Source organism: Siphateles boraxobius, unplaced genomic scaffold (assembly GCF_051911475.1).
Source record: "Siphateles boraxobius isolate OS27281-9 unplaced genomic scaffold, OSU_SipBor_1 6, whole genome shotgun sequence".
In the NCBI taxonomy this organism is placed as follows: domain Eukaryota; kingdom Metazoa; phylum Chordata; class Actinopteri; order Cypriniformes; family Leuciscidae; genus Siphateles; species Siphateles boraxobius.
Window position 1 is genome coordinate 33246668 of NW_027509186.1, and position 22340 is coordinate 33269007.

At 42.5% G+C, this 22340-nt stretch overlaps 1 protein-coding gene across 3 annotated transcripts in view; it reads left to right on the plus strand.

The window, feature by feature from the left end:
• Nucleotides 1-22340, plus strand: part of cadm2b (cell adhesion molecule 2b) — a 232631-nt gene that overhangs the window by 129322 nt on the left and 80969 nt on the right. For all 3 annotated transcript variants that reach the window (XM_077207049.1, XM_077207051.1, XM_077207050.1), the window contains exon 2: nucleotides 13188-13214. In XM_077207049.1, coding sequence (XP_077063164.1) covers nucleotides 13188-13214 — 27 coding nt within the window. The remainder of the gene's footprint in view (nucleotides 1-13187; nucleotides 13215-22340) is intronic.

Below are 22340 nucleotides of genomic sequence, written 5' to 3' on the forward strand. Positions count from 1 at the left end.
GTCCTAATGGAACATATGGAGTGTCTTCTATCTTCCCTTCCTCAGACTCTCACTCTTATCAGGGGAATGGAAGACTCCTTAAGTGGGCACTCGCCGACTGCTGATCTCAGTTGCTTTAGCAGGTCGTTTCTCCGGGGAAAGCTTCAAAATCTTGCAACATTGCAAAAAGTTTTGAGGCATTGAAAACATTCAGGACTGCTCTGGTTATGAGGGCTATGCTTAGTTTTACACATGTCATCACCAGCTAGCCATATTTTGAAATGCTAAGTAAAGCAATCAATACTGTTATGATAATGACCAAAATGGTATACAAATACACAGCTATACGTTCACGATAGCAGAAATCAAAATTACTCGCGTCAAGCTTTATTGCGCTTGTCTGATGGATTCTTTTTTTATTCCTCTGGCCTGAGAATGATAGGTTACTCTTTGACGTGGGGTCAGTCGCAGCCGTAGTGCCCGAGGGACTCTCTCTGTTTGGCAATGTGAGCTATGATTCCTCCGGCCGCCTGGCGAGCGCACTGGAGGGCCTCGTTCTCTCTGCTTTGGAGGACAAACCCTTTCTCATGGTTGGTTAGACTAATCACCGTGGGGACCGACTCCCCCTTCTCTTCACATCGCCCGCAGGCAGGTATCAGAAATAGGCCCTGCCAGAAAAAGCATTGGAGAGAGAAATGAACGTGTGAGAAACAGTGGTTACTAAGGCAAAGCCCAGAGGCAGGAACCTCCATGAGCAGAATCGAGCTAATTGCCCAGATTCATTTTTATAGACAGGTAAATGTCACGAAAACTTGTCCGTGTCACATTTCACCCCTGGATCCAAAGGTAAAATTTTGCATACAAAGCCAAAGCCTATTTTTAGCACCATTAAGCCTTTTTAGCATTTTGGGCAGAGATTTTAAAATTGACCAGTCTGTGTGATTGCCTGAACGACCAATCATTCATGAGGACTGTGTAATTTTAAAAGTTAGACAATATTTGTAACTTGATACGCCATTTTAAAACTACTCATGCAATCTTAAAAATAAAGGTTCTTTATTGGCATCTCTGTGTAACCGGCCGTACTCGACCCGCTCAGAGCGGGATTCAGACCCGTGTCTCCGTGCCCGATCTCATGAAAGTGCGTATAAATACAACGAATGTTATTTCTCGTGCCACTTATACACCTAAAAGAATCTTTGCGTGTCTATGATACGCAGTTTGCGCGTGCATATGATACGCACTTTATGGCGTGTAATAAGCACGCACCCCCTCCCCCCTTCCCCTAATTCTACCTAAGGGGATTTCAGTGCGTAGCATATACACGCAAAAAACATTTTTGGCGTTTAAATGGCACGAGAAATAACATTTGTAGTATAGATACGCACTGTCATGAGACTGTGTTGTGTCTCCAGCATTGGAGGCGGTCTCATGTGACAGGTTGTCCCGTCTTCGCACCAGTACACACGTCATCGTAGAGATGTCAGTGGAAGTTATTTTGATGAAAGATTACGAGGGCACGTGTGTAAATGTGTTAAAATCAAACCACTGCATGTCTGATTAATTTTTATTGGAAAAAATTGGAAAAATTATATTTTTAATGGGAATTCCTTGGTGTCACACCACTGTGTTTTAGAAAGTACATGAACATGATGATGAAGATGAAGGGCAGTCTTTAATAAATCCACACGCAAGTAAACCTCACAAAGAGAGCAGCATTCAACACATCTAGGCACAGACAAGTCCCAACCGCAATGAACAAAGTACATGTGGGAACAAGGATACTTAATGATGACACACACCTGAACTAAATGACAACTAATCTGAAACCATGACAACAATCTCAACTATGGAAACGGTGCAAACTAGGAACAAAGTCCAAATTAAGTGAGATGCGTGTATGTGCATTTGTGCATGCATGCATGTGTGCATGTGTGTGTGTTTTTTTTTTGTTTTTTTGCATTGGGTGTGTTCTAGTCTCATGCCTTAATTTGTGTGTGTGTTTGTTCTGGATTTTGGTCTGATTTTTTAGAAGTCCCCCTCTGGTGAAAATCAAGCTTTCAATGTTGTTTATATGTCTATACATGTTTTAGATATGTAGATATATATAGATATGTTTTCAGATATGTTTTGCAAATTCATATGCAAGTCAACACCATTGCTTAGTATTTTCCACTTAAAACTGCAGTGAACCAAAGACAGTCTCAAAAACGCGGTTTGAAATCGCGAGTGTTTCTGACATCACAAACTACCTTATAACCAATAAGGTCAACGTGTGATCATCTGCGAGTGGATCTCTGAGCTGGTGTGAGTGAGTGGAGGCGGGGCTAGTTTATACTAAATAAGGCAAGGGTGTAAAGTTACATTCAAGCTATTCTAAAGCATGAAGAATTCTTTTCAAGGAAAAACGTTTAAATATGTCATTTTGGTGATAAAAGGTGAGTTCCCTTTCAAGGGAACTCGAGCTGCGTTGAGACGCGGTGGGAACGCTCTGCGTGATTGCGTCGTGAAGCACGTGTATAATCAGTCCAATGGAAGAGCGAGACGTCATAGGCGGTGACGTCATAGACCAGGAAGCTATAAAGCACACCAGAAAACAGACCGCGACAGCTTCTGTTGCCTTCAGCAAGCGATCTGTGTATTCTGTCCTTGTCATATTTATTGTTGTCTGTCAAGTTGCAATATATATATATATTATGGCAAAAGAGAGCAAGCAGCTTTTGTGTTGTTCCCTGCCCACGTTATATCACGGGTGGGGACACACACATCAGCTTTTTGTTACTATTTGGGAGTGGAGCATGCCACAGTCAGTTCTCGAGGGGGCTGACTGTGAGCATTGCGAGAAACTGTCCGTGAGGACGCTCCGCTCCCGCCGGTCGTTCTTCGAGGAGGACGGTTCGGTGCGCGGGTCCCGCTGTGGCCGATGCACGGCGGCGACTCGCATTTTGGGGTTCGCAAACGGATCTGACAGCGGGGGTTGGGACGGGCTCTGCCCTATCTCAGCTTTCACCTGCCAGATCCAGTGCTGGCGATTTCCAGTTCCGAGGAATTGGTATCGTTAGTGTTTTGTTTAGAAAAAGAGAACAAAACAAATAAAGATATTAAGAAAAGGCAGATGTTTGAGTTTTCAATAAATGAATAAATAAGTCAGCTCATAACTCTGTTGAATAAAGAGGAGCTTTAAAAGGAGGTTTATCTAGTGTTGTTGCTAGTTAAATATTTTCTGGCCAGCTGAACTTTATGAGAGTGAAAATAAGGAGTTTATTAGATGAAATAAATCTAAAAACAGAAAAACTCTGTATCTCAGCCTCCTCGTCGGGGACTGCCGTTTTTCACTATCTCCACACCACACTGAGGTGTCAAGATCGTGGAATAAGTCGGTTTCTATTTTATGTGTTTAATGCCCTACGTCTAACTATAGTAATGCTATGGGTATTAAGTATCATGGTATGACAGTGCCTCGGGTTAAAGAGACGCTTGCTAGCTTTCTCTCTCCCGAGTCGGCGTCATAATTTTTAACCCCGACGTTACCCACCAGCCATCTAAATAAAAAATTTTTTAGGCAACGCTGGTGGGTAAATTATAAAGACATGGATGAATGTGAGGTTGTCAGCACTGACGCTATTCGAGAATTGCGTCGTGCAAAAACAGATAAACTATACTGGGGAGGGACGGTTTCGAGAAATCGTTTCTCCTCTGCGTCCTCTGGGTGACGACTCTCTGAGGAGGGTCGCACACGGCCAGTTCGGTTGTTTTCCTGCTGGTGGCCACGGACTGATATATATATATATATATATATATATATACGTTTTTCTGATTTAAAAGTAAAGAAAAATAAGATAAAATTATGTCTGTTCTTCTGGATGCTCCGCTTTCAAGAAACTAAGAATAAACCGTTCAGCGGCGTTCCAGAGGTTTCTTCCTCACCAATCTATGTTCCTGAGACTGCTGGGCGGAGCAGTCTCAGTCTACTAAGCTCCTCGCAGCACAGCGAGCATCGCCATTTGGGCTCCTCCACAATCAAAGGGGACTTGGGTGGCGGTAGCAGTCTAGCCAGTTAGAGATATGCAAGATCTGAGGACTATTTTATCTCTAAAAAAGCTTGGACAATAGGAAGCCCTGATGCCGAGGCTATCAGGCTTCTAAAGGGTGGTCCCCTCCGGGGTAGGGATGGTTTTTGAGAAAATCGTTTCTCCTCGGCGCCCTCTGGGGTGCGACTCTCTGAGGAGGGTCGCAGCGCTGCCAGTTCGGTTTCCCTGCCGGTTCGCCGTTTCAGGGTGCCGAGGTGCCTGCTTTTTCCAATGATCCTCCGAGGAGGGTCATTGGAACTAAGTTATTTAAAGGGAGGCAAGATCTGAGGACTGTCATCTCTAATAAAGCTTCTCAGGGCTCCTCCGGGGCAGGGACGGTTTTGAGAAATCGTTTCTCCTCGGCGCCCTCTGGGGTGCGACTCTCTGAGGAGGGTCGCAGCGCTGCCAGTTCGGTTGTTCCCTGCCGGTTCGCCGTTCAGGGCACCGAGGTGTCAGTGTCCCCATACGATCCTCCGAGGAGGGTCGTAGAACGGTCAGTTCGGTTGTTCCCTGCCGGTTCGCCGCTTCAGGGCACCGTACTGACTGTTCAACCAAATCCAGAGGCCAGTCTTGAGAGACTGGTTCCCCTAGTAGAATTTCTGGCAGCGTGGAAACTACTGCCACATATTTCTCGGTGGGTCCTGCACACTATAGAAAAGGGTTCAGAATTCGGTTCTTGTCCGCCCAGATTTCTAGGGGTCCTCCCCACTGTGGTGGACCCCGAGCAGGCTTTGGTTATGGAGCAGGAAGTACTGACACTTCTGCAAAAGGAGCTGTAGAAGGGGTTCCTCCTCCCGGCAGACAGTCAGGGTTTTACTGCCATTACTTCATTGTTCCGAAAGAGGATGAGGGGTTGCGTCCTACTCTAGACCTGCGTCAATTAAACAGCATATTATGCTTACGCTAAATATGATTGTGTCACAGATTCAGTCCGAGGACTGGTTTGTCACAATAGAGTTAAAGGACGCTTACTTATCTATCCATCCTCATCACAGGAGGTTCCTGAGGTTTGCTTTCAGGGGCGAAGCATACCAGTATCGGGTTCTTCCATTCGGCCTAGGTTATCACCCCACACCTTTTACAATATGCGTGGATGCAGCTCTGGCTCCTCTGAGATTCCAGGGCATTCGCGTATTAAATTATATCGACGATTGGTTGATTTTTAGCTCAGTCCGAGCTTTTGGCAGTTCAACATCGAGATGTCGTTCTGCCCCACATAAGGAGGTTGGGGTTGCGGCTCAACACCAAAAAGAGTGTACTCCTCCCAGCTTGAGGACCACTTTCTAGGTGTATTATGGGATTCGACAACAATGCAAGCACGTCTGTCTCCTGCACGTATTTCTGCGATTCTCACAGCCGTAAAGAATGTAAAACTAGGTCAGTCACTCACTGCAAACAGTCTCTGAGACTGTTGGGGCTCATGGTAGTTGCGTCTAACGTAGTTACTTTTGGCCTTCTGTACATGAGACCCCTGCAGTGGTGGCTCAGGACCAAGGGGTTTTCTCCGAGGGGAAATCCGTTTTTCGCATGATCAAGGTCACGCGGCTATGCCTTCGTGCCTCGGTCATGTGGAAGAAACCTTGGTTCCTCGCCCAGGGCCCAGTGCTGGGTGCTTCTTGTCGACGCGTCACGCTATCAACGGATGCTTCCCTCACAGGATGAGGGGCGGTCATGAGTGGCCGCTCGGTGAACGGTCTTTGGCTGGGGCTCATGGCAGTTGCGTCCAACGTAGTTACTTTTGGCCTTCTGTACATGAGACCCCTGCAGTGGTCGCTCGGGACCAAGGGGTTTTCTCCGAGGGGAAATCCGTTTTCGCATGATCAACGTCACGCGGCTATGCCTTCGTGCCTCGGTCATGTGGAAGAACCTTGGTTCCTCGCCCAGGCCCAGTGTTGGGAGCTTCTTGTCGACGCATAATGCTATCGACGGATGTTTCCCTCACAAGTCGGGGGCAATCATGAGTGGTTGGTCGGCGAAGGGTCCGGACAACACACTGATGGTCTCGTATATCAGAGCAGATATCCTGTTGAGGCAGGGGCTGTGGCCCGGGGAATGGAGACTTCACCCCGAGGTGGTGGAGCTTCTTAGGGAGAACTTCGGTCAAACTACAAGTCGACCTTTCGCATCGCTTGTACAATGCATTGCCCTTGTGTTTCTCCCTCACGCATCCAGCTCCGCTTGGACTGGATGTAATGTAATAGGTGTGGTTGCCACTACACCTATACGCTTTTCCCGATATCTTTGCTCCTGGGAGCTCTGGAGTTGTGGATACTGTGGGCTCGGCCTCTGAGGGGGCCCAGCTCATAGATTCGGGTTTCTCGACCGAGGTCGTGGAGACCATACTCCAGTCTAGAGCTCCCTCCACGAGAAGACTAATATGCTGTTCTCTGCCTGGTGCAGAGAACGCCTTCTGAATCTCGTTTCTGCCCTTTTGGTACAGTACTTGATTTCTGTAATGAATGTTTCTTTGCTGGGCTATCTCTGAGGAGAGATCCCTAATTTCGTCTTCTCCGTGGTACATGAGGCTGAGGCCTGCACGTACTTGGATTTGCACCTGGTTGGTGGTAGTATTTCTTCACCCCAGATCGGGTTGTATTTCTAGGTCCCTACTAAATGTGCGGTCATTAGTGCTCCAGGCCTTCTGTCCTCCACCTTTAATACCCCAGATCAGGAAAATCTTAAATCTGTTATGCCCTGTCCGGGCTTTGGATGCTTAGGTCCACAGAGCTGCTCAGTGGCGTTTATCAGAACAATTATTTGTCTGCTTCGGGTAACCTAAGATAGGTTGCCCTGCATCTAAACAGATAATGAGCAAGTGGGTAGTTGAGGCTATCTCACTTGCTTATGAAGCGGCCGGACAGCGTTCACCTGTGGCTGTTCAGGCCCATTCTACTAGGAGTATGGCTGCCTCTAGGCTTTAATTTCGGGTGTTTCCCTTCAGGATATTTGTAATGCGGCAGGCTGGTCCTCACCTCATACATTTGTCAGATTTTATGACCTACACCTCTCCACTCCCGGGGCTAGGTTGCTTGCTTCTAGTGTGCGCAAGGACTTCACACAGAACGGGCATTTGTCTTATGGCGTAGTGGGTATGGGGTTCCCACCGCGTCTCAACGCAGCTCGAGTTCCCTTGAAAGGGAACGTCTCAGGTTACGTATGTAACCCTGGTTCCCTGAGAGGGAACGAGACGCTGCGTTCTCCCGCCATACTTCCTGCATGCCCTGATCGACTTGCTTCAGGCTTTTTCAGAAGCTGTCGCGGTCTGTTTTCTGGTGTGCTTTATAGCTTCCTGGTCTATGACGTCACCGCCTATGACGTCTCGCTCTTCCATTGGACTGATTATACACGTGCTTCACGACGCAATCACGCAGAGCGTTCCCACCGCGTCTCAACGCAGCGTCTCGTTCCCTCTCAGGGAACCAGGGTTACATACGTAACCTGAGACGTTTTAAGGGTTAAAATGATTGACTTTAAAACGTAAACATGGCTCTAACGTGAACCCCTGGATTCCTATTGAAATAACTGGATTTCGCAGAGAACAAATGTGACTGCACCTTGACTGCTAAGGCAGAATATGCTGTCCGATGACTAATTAGACAACAGCATTTAAAGTACAGTATAATGAGACTTATGTGTTGGCATTAGAACATGAGACCTAAGTGTTTGCATTAGACTAGTGTGATAAAATCAGTTCCTGACATTGTCTGTGCACATTTGTTCAGCTTCATTGTCATGACACCAGTGACGGTGGTAACCAGACATTCATTCTCCTTTTAAATGTATTAACAGCACGAAAAGATGGTCCAGCTCAAAAAATAAACAAGTATAAGTGCTGTAACAAAAATACACGCTATAAAAAAATATAAAATATATAAAATACTCCATTTCTGCTTTTAAAGCCTCTGAAATGGTTTACTCTTATAAGTGCATTCCTGTAAATGCCATTTTTGCTTTTAAAAGCTCAGGGACAAGTCAAATTATTTTCCGAGTAACATCATGCTACGAATGCAAGATGGAATGGTTAAAGTTGTATAAAGTTGAATCCTTTAATGGTAAGTACAAATAGGCTTAATTTTAAGCAAAACATACTGTAATTTGCTATTCATTTGAAAAGTTGTATGATATTCAGCGTCTGGCTGGAAGACATTCCCTGCAGTGTTGAAAAGAATAAATAGGAAACACCAGTTCAAACAAAAAATCCAATAAACTGTAATTTGCTAATTCATGTTTCTTTGATTGAGGTTAGGTGTCAAACAAGATTATTAATAATTCATGTTCGCTCACATAGCCTCTGAATCTGTCTTTGTCAGATGTAGCATTTGATCTCTTTATTTAATGTAATTTTTGGAGTGTTTTTTATTTGCCAGTCTCACTAATTCCCATAAACAACCCAAAAGGGGGTAACAGATATTTAAAAAAAAGAGTGAAAGCCGAGCAAATAGAGTTCGATTAATAGCTTTTGCTCTCTAGTGGATCCTTGGTATCCATTGGTATTCCTCTCAGGATCTGGCAAATATTTTCCGCTTACAGCAAGGAGAATCTTATCATGGAGTCTGACTTTGTCAACACTATTAGATTCCGACACCGTGCAGAGAGTCAGAGATTAATAACTTCCATGTAGGCAGGGGGGTCGGGGGTGGTTGGCTAAGGCAGAAGAATGAGAGAGATTAACGAGTGTGAAAAACAATGACTCCTTCGTTAAACTCTAGATCGACGTGCCAATTCACAGCGGTTTGATTAATATGGGGTTTCGGGCCTGAGAACTGTTATTTGTGAGGGTCAAGGAGATTTAACTGCCAGTACTTGAGGAACTGGTGGCCATGTTAGGTTTTTGATCCCAAACTTGCATGACTTTGGAGTATCATTAGAATTGGTACTGTACAACAAAGCACGGCCGACCCCAGAAAACATGATATTTATCAGATAATAATTCATAATATTTGGAATTGAAAAGGGGCGATGCCTGGTTGAGTTGCATTTTAGTGTGTTGAAACTCACAGTTATGGTAAGAGACGTGACATTTCTTAAACATGCTTGAAGCAGTTGACCAATCACAACACACTGGTCCAGCAGACCAATCAGAGCACATTGCACTATTCGGATGGAGGGGCTTCCTATAGAAAATAACTAAACAGGATTGTGTTTCCCGTACAAAGATGTAACTTAACTACCATAGTATGATGCTTTGTTGAAGAAATCAACTAGCTAGTCATGACAGTTTCCTGAAACCGTACTGTCGCAAATTTGTCGTTCAACCACGTTGGTTAATGATGTCACACACGTGGTGGAGTGATAACTTATTTTAATGAATCTGTTTTAGATCGAATTAATACTAGATGTTTTGCTATAAATTACGGACATGGTATCTGAGAACTATTTTGTTTTATTTCCAGATTCAATCATAGGCTCGTTCTTAAGTAGTATAGATCACGTACGCTCATGCGCAGTCTTCAAAGATGGTGCTTTAAATCTCTTGACAAACTAAAAGAAGTAAATTACATTTGTATATATTATAAATCAAAGGTACAGATTGTACTGAATGTCAGCTTGCTTATTTTGCTGAAGATAAGGACTTAATGAGTACCACATGTCATGCAAACAAGAAACTATGCTTCTAACCACAACTCGAGAGCTGTCATTCCAAACACACAACTTTGCGATGCAGTTTGCGAATGCTCGTTGGAACTATGGTTTCGGGAAACACCGACTTGTTGAACTATGCTGATAACGATGGAACTTGCGACCATAGCTTTCGGGAAACACACCCCAGAGCGTTTCTGTCAGACTGTGAAGAGAGGCGCAGCAACAATGTCATATATATGAAAGATGTCGGTAACACTTTATTTCGATAGTCCACTTTACACTCTATACTACTAATTATAAGTAACTTAGCAGCTACATGTCAACTAACTGTCATTAGAGTATTATGGCGCTTTTCCATTACCAGTACCAGCTCGACTCGACTCGACTCGCCTTGGCTCGCCTCGACTCGGCTCGCTTTTCGTTCCGTTTTCCATTGCAGAAAGTATCGCCACAAATAGTACCCGGTCGTCATAGCGATGCCTTTCGTTCCTCGTTGCCCCATCAAGCTCTCGCTGGATCCTCTCTTCGGCAACCAAACAAAGGAATGTCTGCACCTCCTCGTTTGACCACGGCGTATTCTTCCGAGTTGCCATAATAATAGTAGTAAGTTTAGTAACTATCTCTGGCTAAACTATTTAAAAAAGGCGGGGTTATTCTGGATACTCCATCTGGCGCGTGCAATGATGACGCAGTGAATAGTGACGATTCTCTCTGACCAATCAGCAGTCGGCATTGTTTTCACGTCACATTTTAGTATCGCCTTAGCTCGCCTCAGCTCGCTTAGAACCTCGCCGGAGGTGGTACGAAAAAAAGTACCCGAAAGCAGGTACAGGTACAACTTTTACACAGTGGAAAACCAAACAAAGGCGAGTCGAGTCGAGTCGAGCCGAGCCGAGGCGAGCTGGTACTGTGTAGTGGAAAAGCGCCATTAGTAGACTGTCTGCTTAATATCTGTTAACACAGTCTACTACACTCTACTAATACTCAAATGACAGTTAGTTGACATGTAGTTGAAAAGTTGCTTATAGTTAGTAGAATGTCTAAAGTGACTATCGAAATAAAGTGTAACCAATATGTCTTTTTCAAACAATCAAACGAGAAAAACCTTTGTTAGTAAACCCCCAAAACAAAATCAAGACTTTGTAAAAGGGCATAAGTCCTCTTTAAGATGTGTACACACATGTAGGTAAAATGTCATTTCTTCTTTCTTGATGGCTACATTACAAATGTCATGTACAGTACATGACATTTTTAGAAACTTCTCTTTTATATGGTCTAAAGTTTTTAAAAACCATTATGAAACCAACATGAATACAAAGAAAATAATTCACTGCGTTTCTAAAAACTTGGCACATTTAACAAAGATTTGTCCACTTTTATATGTCATTGACAGTCTTAAGTCATTGTACTGGATGTCATTGACTGAGGATCCATGTGTCCTAAAATTGCTTTTCATACAAAATAAATGACAGTATTCAATGTCATACTCAAGTACACGCCCACTTATATCACATAACAGCTTTTAATAAATGGGAACAATTGCAGTGGCACAAAAGAGGCTTCAAGGTTATTCCAAAAACCGGTGTAGTATTTGCCCTCAAGTTAAATTGCTGTTTCTAAGATCATTGTGTGTGGGGGAAAAAATCACAAATGCAATATTTCAATATATATTACCATTATCAACATATAATATTTCAATTGCAAATCAAATGTTACTGCTAGACATGAGATTAAATGCAGGATTATTGGAAACTTTTGCTCAATAATCTTAGATATTAATCCCATGTTTCTCAAAAACAAATTCTCAAACTGCTTAGATTTGCTAAAGTCAATACCAAATTGTCTGAACTATATTATTCATAATCTATACACTATACACTTTTTGTATGATAACAATTGTCTTATTTATGTCTATTTTTATTCAGATCTCAGGTGTTTTTCTGAAAGTTTCTTAAAACATCATTGGGAACTCCTGGTCTCCTAAACTGTGAGCTACTTACAGTATAAGCAATACAAATGTTCCTAAAAATGTGCATCTTTTTTGATTACGCTAACGTTTAGTTCACTCCCTTAGATAGTCGTCCAATTGTTATCGTCACTAAACAACTCTTAAGCTGGTGATGCAGAATCTACAGTATATACAGTGCATTTTTGTGATATCTTCTGCCTCAGACTTGTCTTGTCATATCCAAATATGATGAACTTTTCACCCTATGTACTGTCAAAGTCAGAAAAGTTGTCAGAAAAAGTGTTCTGCGTGAATTATTCATTGCCTTGAATGAATCACATTCAAAGTTGAGGAGTGCAAATGCATTTATGGGGATTTTACTGTCATTTTCCTTCATGCAACAAAAATGGGGGCAGTGTCGTTTCGGTTCTTAGTCTCACCTCATCTTTGATGTGACATATGCATATTGACAATGAAGGGTTGTATATTATTATTATTCAGCTGGGTCTGTAAAGAAGTCTATACAGATGGTGCATGCTATAAAATATGTCCGTTACGCTCCTCATCAAGGCAATGTTTATGGCAGGCGGCTTGCAAAGCAGAAGGTCAGGCATAATGAAACTATTAAGCTTATGCATTCAAACATGAGCAAACTTTCAACTCTGAACAAAGAGAAGTAGTTGTATTTCATCTATAAACTCACTAGGCATTAAAGGGATACTTCCTTATGTAGTTTGTAGGACATTCTTTCCTCTGTGGAACACAAAAGGAGATTGAACAATGTTCTAGTCGCTCTTTTCCCTGCAGTTATGTTATTCCCCTCCAGTGAGCTGATAAGTTGCAACATGATCATTCGGGTCTCAGAGGAGCCTGAATTGGTTGAATTCAACAATCAGATCACACTGTTCATGAACATAACATTCAGACTTGTTTTGTGAAGCAAATAATATAATTCACAAAATGGAGAACCCTACTTCTATCATGAATTCTTATGAACAAGACTGCACCAAGGAGAATTAGGCTGCTTTTCGAGTCTTTTTGTTCAAAATGTTGTTTTTTACATGAAACTTACCCTCAGTCAAGTGTTGATAAAAAAGAATGCATGAAGCTAGAATAAAACAGTTTTTTGTTTTAAAGCAGAGGCTCTGTTCTTTCTTTTGGTGTACTGCATGTATGTTCAGATATTCACACAAAAAAAATATTCTGGGGGCCATGAAAGTTTTGTGAAAATTATCAAAAATGCTGGCAGGGGCTGGCAACTTCTTTTTTCTTTTTTTTTTTTTAATGCTGGCGGGGAAAACTTTTATAGTTCTTTTACATCTGATTTGAAGCTTGAAAGCCTCAATTCGTTGCAATTGCGTGGGGAAATCGTCACCTTTTGTGCTCCACTGAATAAAGTTCACTTGGGTTGATGGTGTCATTGATGCCAAAACTTTCTTTTTTAGGGGGGGCAAACTGTTACTTAATTTAATGGGAGACTCGAGGAGTATATGCTGAGGACTTTATAATCACTCTAGTCTCTCTCTCTCTCTTTCTCTCCCTTTCTCTCTCTCTCTTTCCCCTTCATCCCTGTTCCTCCATCTCTCTTCTCCATTTCATGCTCTCAGAGGCGGCAACGAAAAACAAAGTGAAAGGTGAGTTATCTTCTCTGTCTTTGTGGCTGGATGATTTATGTTGAACACAACTCCCAATAAACAATGTGCCGTTTGGCCCCCTCTTATCTCCCAAAGGAGCCTGGGATGCATTTACATAGTCTCTGCCTGTGAGAAAGCAAACCTGGAACATTTGATGAATTGGCCCCAGGAATATCCATTATGAGCTGAATCCGCTTTACATGCTTCCTGGGTTTACAGCAAACTTGTGCTACACGTTTAGGAGAAAGATGCCAGATTTTGTACAGGTCACCATTGCTGATGCATAGAACCACTACTCTAACAAAAAGTGGAAACATTTTGTCTTGGATATGTGACACAGTGATTAATTCTCTAAACAGACTGCCACTTTCGAATGTTGTATTTTAGCTCAAAAACCTGCGTCTTATTCACAAACCCACAATCCATTATAACCAGTTTCTAAATTTACTGTAATAACGATGCAGCGTGTTTAAATTAAGATATTGTAATTTTCTTCCATGCAAACACGCCTCCTTTCAAAAAATGCCTGTGAATTATGCTTATTATAGAAGGCACCTTCACAAATCGCAATGCTGTTTGCCTGATGCAATTAACGTTGCATTATAACCACCCACTGGAAGTAGGTGGTAAATGGAATTTAATTTAAAAAGATAATTTGTGTATATTTTCTATTGATCATGACAGCAGTTATTCATCCAATGATGGAGAAGAACATATATTCAGATGTACGATGTAGTTGAATGTGCTTTTTTAAAAGGACTGATTCAGGTGTCTAGATCGCAGTGGTGCTATAATCTCAATAAAGTTAGTCAGATTGTGGTAATTTTCCATATCGACTAAAACTGAAATTAGCATCCATGAAAATTGAGTTTAGCTAAAACAAGGCAATTAAGTCTTTGTAGTGTTAAAGGATGGCGGCACAGTGCCTGACAGCAAGATGGTCCCCGGTTTGAGTCTTGGCTGAGCCAGTAGTCCTGGGTTTCACCTGTGGGTGCAGCTTTCCCTCCGGGTGCTCCGGTTTCCCCCACAATCCAAAAACATGCAGAATAGGTGAATTGGAGATGCTAAATTGTCAGTAGGTGTGAATGCGTGTGTGTGTGTGAGTCCCAAGCCATTTAAAAGGGTGGGTTGGGAAAAAGACCTGGCAGCCTACAACCGAAAAATGATTGCCAAGAAATTTCTTGGACAGTCTCTCGCGTATGGCAAGAGATGGTCATAGAATCACCAAGAGTCGGATACGACTGAAATGGTAATAGATTGATAGATAAAGATAGTGTTAAAAGAGCTTTGTAGCATTATAGTCTGTTTGGCTTTAACAAATCTAAATAATTTACATGAAGTTCTTAGCAAATTAGAGTTAAAGGGAAACAAATAGAGTTAAAGAGTCAAACAAATAGTGCTGGGCAAAGGTTACTCTTTTGCCGTAAATTGATGCGTACGGCCTTCTGCCTGGAAGCTAGTTATTTTAGTCGATAAAGTTTCTAAATATGGATATTTTTCTTACGCAAACGCATCGCTTCACTTCAGAAGGCCTTTATTAACCCCCGGAGACGCGTGGAGCTCTTTATGATAGATATGTGCTTTGATGGACTTCCAAAGACAGACAGCCATTCACTCGCATTATCAAGCTTGGAAGAGCCAGGACAATTTTTAATATAACTCTGATCATTTTCATCTGAAAGAAGAATGTCATATACACATAGGATGGCTTCAGGGTGAGTAAATCATGGGCTAATTTTAATTTTTGGGTGAACCATCCCTTTAATGTCAAGACCAGACCAATACCAGACAATGACAAGACAAATCGGGGCCCAGACATACAGTATCTCATATTCCCATCCAAGTTATATTTGAGGTACACCAAAGAGATGTGGTGTGCTTGGAGATGTCAGATATCTATCCCTTGTGTGGGGTCTTAAAACAATTCTACATCCAGACCAAGGCCATGTTTATGTGGTCTCGAGAGTTCTCCTGTGGACCAAGACCACAAAACCAACACTCCAAATTGCAGAAAATCCATTTCTTACAAAAGAAAAATTGTGACAATTATCAGAAAATGTAAATGAGAATGTAGTAGGCTTATATTTAATGACAACAAACAGCAGTTGCTATTATACATATATATTCTATACATACATATACATTGTTATAAAGTTGGTAGTAATGTAAGCAGAATGGTATTATAAAGTTCCTACAGATTAGTCTCTAAAGATGACTCTAAAACTCACAGGCAATTACAGTGTGTGTTTTACTAAAACTCACAGGCAATTACAGTGTGTACAGCAATTACAGTGTGGACATAATTAGGTTTAGCTTTTTAGGGTAAGTCAAGGTTACCTGAATTATCTGTAGAGATCTGAGCAAAGATGTAATATGTACAATTTGCTAATAAGCAAAGCTTAAGTTGTGATGATATAGCAGTGAAATGACTGGTCTAAATCAGGAGCTGAGTATAGAGGCATTCAAGTAAATTTTTCTTGAAATGGAATGGCATAAAGCCCAGGCAGTTGTTGTGGACTTCAAAGGACAGCTGGTGATCTAAGATGGCAGCAAACAGCGGCTTGACCTTCAGCTGTGATTTGAGACTGTGAGAGGTTGGGTGAGGAAACTCATCAGGGAAGTCTTAGTTTGGAGGTATGAGCTCAGGGTTGTGGATGGACATCTAGTTTGATATGTCAGAGTGGCATACAGAGATCCTTGCCATTGTGAGATTGTTGTCAGCATAGCAGTGGTAAAAGAAGCACCTGGATGACTGTTTCTGGTGTAAAGGGAGATTCACACTGACACTGATTTACAGTGACAAGGCAACCAGAAGTCATTCATTTTCAACAAGATTTGACAATTTGAGGCGACATGGGAAAATGAGACCAGTGGTAATGCGAATTCAACTATCTGCAATTACAGTGATGTGATGACTGTCAATGGAAGTACTGACCGAGAAATGTCTACTAGCAATGGTTCTTCTACAAATGTATTGTGATTTGTTAATATTGCTGTAAACTTTTTACTTTAACAAGCACTAAATTACTGCATTAACCTTTGGCAAGGTTTTTGAAAGACTGTTATATTACCAACAAAATACCCTAAACAATGTCTAAATTGTTATTTAGTTATTAGTTAACATTACTTTGAAACCTGTGTGTCTCATGTCTACGTACTCGGCTTAGGTCAAGAATGCCCATTCCTGCTCCTGGAGTGTCAACTTCCTGCATAGATTCATTCCAACACACCTGGAAAGTTTCTAGTAATCCTGAAGACCTTTATTAGCTGGTTCAGGTGTTTTTAAAGTGGGTTTGCAGCTGCACTCTGACGGTGGCCCTACAGAAAAAGCATTGTACACCCCTGATCTAGGTGATGTCAACCATTGAGAGAAAATCTTTCAGAAATGGATCAAGTAATTATTAGGGCTGTCCCCAATCAAGTTGAGTTTCTAGTCGAATTGTAGGTTTTAATTTAAGCCGATAGTCCAGTAATTACATGTTTATTATATTAAGCAATTTGAATAATTAGGGGGGGGGGAGAATGTCTGGACATTTTAATAATTTATTAATAAACCCGTGATTTCTGAGTCTGTGTCGGCTGTAGTTGACTCGCCATCTCCGCAATATAGTGGACGTGCATACACTACAGAGAGAAATAGTGGCAAACACTAGGCTACTAACGTTTCAAATTATAAGCCATAGTTAGGTTGACAATTACATGCCTAGGAATTACCACATGGACCAGCCGTGTTACGATCTGTCCGTCACGGACTGCGCCACTTCCTGTGGATTTTTATTTTCTGCGACTAAGAGACTAATTCAAATTTGGTTGACTATGCCTTTTCTCCTCGACTAACATTTAGTCGACTAATAGGGGGCATCCCTAGTTATTATACAGGTATGTTTTTGAAAGATTACAAAGATTTTTTTTCTGTCAAACATGCACTGATGAATCATGCACAAGAAGAATGTGTTTTATAAAGGTATAAGATGGAGCTGTCATTTTTCATGCAAGAAATTTGGTTTTCTTGCATATTTCAAAAGATAGAGCTGTAGGTTTAACCCCAATACGCTGATTTCACACAGCCGCCATTATGAAATCGAAAGCGAGGCTCCGGTGGGAAGAACCCCGGAAGTAAAGATAAACAACATAGCCTTGGACTACCAACCTGAAGCTGCTGCCGCGATTTACACTATTGGATGTTAATATCCAATATAGGATATGTATATAGTTCGTTCCTGCTTCTTTTTTTACTTAAATAAAAAATATTTATTTATAATATTTATTTAAAAACATATTTATTAATGAATTTCACTGTATATAGTCTAAAGTATGAAAGGAATGTATGTACATTTTTAGAATAACTAATTTCTACATTAAACACAACAATATGCCATCGCATTCGCGACTCTCCTATGATTAAAGGCGACACTTCCGGTTTTCTTCCCACCGGAGCCTCGCTTTCGATTTCAAAATAAATGCTGCGTGAAATCAGCGTATAGTGCCTGACAGTCTCTGTAATATCATACTGCTGTGAGATGTTTTAAGCTATGCCATTACCATTCAGAGCTATTCTCTGGTCTACAGTAGATGTATTTTAGTGTGTCACTCTGTCTCTTTAAGGGAAGAGTAAAGCACTTGAAGGCTTTTAAACCTAGAGAGGGGAAATCCATTCTCTGTTCTGCTCCCTGTTCCCTCGCCCCCCATGGAGATAATTTAGTGGGAAGGATGGTACATGGCCCTACCATTAAAATGTATATATATATATATATATATATATATATATATATATATATATATATATATAAATATATAATGTGTCTGTGTCTGTGTCTGTGTCTGTGTGTGTGTGTGTGTGTGTGTGTGTGCGTGTGTACATGTGCGTGTGTTTGTGCAGATGGGCTACGTCACACTTCAATTGTTGCTTAGCAGTAATTGCAGCAGGTTATATCCACCCAGCCAGTTTCAGGCTATTAGTGCATGAGCAAACTGAATTCTGAGCAGTTCCTGGTTATTTCGTAGCTGCTAGCTCCTGTCACAGTCAACACTAACCTTCTCTCTATCATGCTTAGCTGTAAATAGAAATAGCAAGCACTCAAGATGGTGACTTTAGTAAACATTTAACTGTTACTTTGTAAGGCAAAATTTAGAAGTTGCTACATCATACAATATATGTTAATGAATAGCAACTGCTAATGTGTTAGCACTTAAACATTTAAAAACGGTTCTTTCAACTCATATCAACTCACTTCAGTTTTAAAGGAACAGTTCAACAAAAAATTTAAATCCTGCCCTCATGTCCAATAATTTGTGAATTGTTTATCCATACAATGACTATTCATTGTGATGTATGAATTTTTACACTCAATGTGAACATGGACAAATCAATTCAAAGAGTTCACTACTTTTGTGATTCATTTGAATGAAATTAAAGACTATTTACATGTGTAGCTGTTGAATTTTAAAGCAGTTGTTTAGGAAACCAATGCTTAGTGCTGGGCGGTATACCAGTTCATACCGAAAACCGGTGTATATTTTCGTTATGATGTTCATTTTTAATATACCGCCATACTGATGTATTTAATTACACAACGTTCGGAACGAATGTTACGCTGCGCCGCGCGACACAGTTTCAGACGGACCCTTTACAATGTTGCACTTCTAAGCAGCGACTGCTCAAGGCGAGGGAAAACAAACAGCAGTGCTCTGGTGTTACGAAAAATGGATGCTGCAGAACTAGTAGAACATGACACAGAAGAACTTGTGCCAAAAAGAGGAGCCGGGTCTGTTTTTTATGCAATTTTTGCCATTTCTTCCATTTTATGCAAGTGCTTTCGGGCTAAAATTGTCGCGAAAGGCGACAACACGGGCAATTTGCTCTAGCACCTTAGCCGCAAGCACGTCTTGGAATATTAAGAATGTATGAAATTAAAGTCAGCGGACTCAGCGCCCTCCACATCAGCAGGTAACACGGGAAAGCAAAAGAAAAGTCGAGCCAAATGTCACTTAAAGACGCGTTTGCTAGAGGCACTTACTACGACAGAAAAAGCAAACACTTCACTAAGTCACTTGTGTTATATTTCCTTTTAAGATTTACTTGAATACTGTGTAATGTACCTGGGCTGGAGCTTGAACTTGAAGCAAAAGTATTGCAAGTTGTTCTATTGTTCTGTTGGTTTTTATAAAACAAAAATTGTGGAATTTGCACAGTAAAATAAAAGTTCTGTATTTTGACTGCATTTGTCTTTGCATTCTGATTCCTCACTTCATTAGAATCATGACTGGCTCTTATTTGTAAACGCCAGCATAGTTTTCTAGGGCCATGCAATCCTGTATTACAACTGTGGAATTATTCTACAATATTCACTAATGACAGTAAAATAGACCATCCTAAGTCAATTTACTGCAGTAATTCCTCTCTCAACCAGTAGAAAATTATTTGAGCACCTGATTATGCATGAAAAAAAAAAAAAACGTCATGAACCGGAAAACCGGCATAATTTTGAAAAGAAACGTGGTATAATTTTTTTGTCAAACCGCCAAGCACTACCAGTCCTCTATTTTACACAGGAATAATAACAAAGCATTTGTGGCTTGCTTTAGGAACTGCAGTTCCCTATGAGTCGCTCACGTTCGACGTGACAACGTAATTGGGATCACTTCAGGGAGCCCTATCATCTTCGAGTGTCTACAGAACGAGCCAATGAACGTTGACGTGCGTGAATCGCATCACGTGCACCGCCCCGCAGCGTGGGTATAAGTAGAAAGTGGGCGCACGCACACATTGTCTTTCACTTCGGAGACGAGAGGTTATTTGACTTCACGAGTGCTGCAAGAAGAGACTCTACAAGTTGGAAAAATTTTCTAACTCTGTTCCAGCTTTGGTGTGACGGCACGATCAGTGGTGGCCGGGAGCTTACAGTTCACAAATGGAAGCTTTAGCAAAAGTGTAACGGGTGGAATGATGACAGAAGATGCAAGTGCAGAAAACGTCTCAGGTTACGTATGTAACCCTTGTTCCCTGAGAGGGAACGAGACGCTGCGTTTGAGACGCGGTGGGATCGCTCTGCGTGATTACGTTGTGAAGCACATGTAAAATCAGTCCAATGGAAGCCCGCTACGACATAGGTGACGTCATAGACCAGGAAACTATAAAGCAATCCTGAAATCAGACCGCGATAGCTTCTAAAAAACCTGAAGCAAGTCGATCAGGGCATGCAGGAAGTATGGCAGGCAAACGCAGCGTCTCGTTCCCTTTCAGGGAACCAGGGTTACATATGTACACTGAGACGTTCCCTTTCAAGGGAACTCGAGCTGCGTTTGAGACGCGGTGGGAACCCCATACCCACTACGCCATTGTGACAAATGCCCGTTCTGTATGAAAGTCCTGCGCACACTAAGAAGCAAGCAACCACGCCCCAGGAGTGGAGAGGTCAAGGTCATAAAACCTGACAAATGTATGCGGAGAGGACCATCCTGCCGCATCACACAAGTCAAGAAGGGAAACTCCCGAAATTAAGGCCATAGAGGCCGCCATACTCCGAGTAGAATGGGCCAGCACAGCCATAGGTGAAGGCTGTCCTGCCGTTTTTAGAAGCCAATGAAATAGCCTCGACTATCCATTTACTCATAACCTGTTAAGATGCCGGGCATCCTCTCTTGAGTGACCCAAAACAAACAAATAGTTGCTCAGATTTACGAGGGCAGCTCAGTGAACGTAGGCATCTAAAGCCCAGACTGGACATAACAGGTTAAGCTGTTCCTGGTCTGGGGTATTAAAGGGTGGAGGATAAAAGGCCTGCAGCACTATTGGGCCCCCAACATTTAGTGGGACCTTAGGAATATAACCCGACCTGGGGTAGAGAAATGCCTCCACCATACCAGGTGCAAATTCCAGACATGAAGGAGCAACTGACAGAGCATGTAAATCACCAATTCTCTTGAAAGATGAAATAGCAAGGAGAAATAAAGTTTTTAGGGTGAGGTTTTTTTCTGAAACCTCATCGATGGGCTCGAAGGGAGCTAAAGCCAGACCCTCAAGTACAATGGCCAAGTCCCACGCCGGTGCTCTAGAGTGCAGTGCAGGTCTCAAACTCAATGTACCACGGAGAAAGCGAGTAATTAAAGGGTTTCTCCCGATAGAAGTACCCCCCAGAGGGGTGTGGTAGGCAGATATAGCCGCCACGTAAACCTTTAGGGTAGAAGGAGATAACCTGGCAGAGAAACGGTCTTGCAGAAAATCAAGAACTGAACCAACAGGGCAGTTAACAGGATCTAACTGACGTTCAACACACCAAGTGGTGAAAAGTTTCCATTTTAGGGCATACAGCCTTCTCGTGGAAGGAGCTCTGGATTGAAGATTGGTTTCTACAACATCAGTCGAGAGACCGGTTTCCCTGAGCCGGGCCCCCTCAGAGGCCAGGCCCACAGTTTCCACAACTCCGGCCGAGGATGAAATATCGTGCCCACGGCCTGGGACAGGAGGTCCACCCTGAGTGGGATCTCCAAGGGAGAGCCGTCCAGCAGAGACACCAAGTCCGAAAACCATACTCGGGTCGGCCAATAAGGGGCTACTAGTAGCAGACGAGCCCCTTCTCGGCGAACCCTCTCCAGAACCCCCGGAAGCATAGATATCGGGGGAAAGGCGTACAGGTGCATCCTCGGCCACACCTGCACCATCGCATCCAGGCCGAGAGGAGCTGGGTGCGTTAGAGAGAACCACATGGGACAATGGGTTGAATCTGATGATGCGAAAAGGTCTACCTGAGCACTACCGAACTCTTCCCACAGGAGCTCCACCACTTCGGGGTGAAGTCTCCACTCCCCGGGCCTCAGCCCCTGTCTCGACAGAATATCTGCTCCCACATTCTGACGCCCTGGGATATATACCACCTTGAGCGACAATAACTTCCCCTGGGCCCATAGGAGGATCTGATGGGCCAATTTGCAAAGATGACGTGACCTCAGACCCCCCCTGATGGTTGATATAGGAGACCACCGAAGTGTTGTCTGTGCGGACCAACACATGATGGCCTCTCAGGTCTGGCAGGAATATTTGAGAGCTTGAAATACCGCCATCAACTCCAGACGATTTATGTGCCAGGAACATTGATGGTCCTGCCAAAGACCTTGCACTGAGCGGCC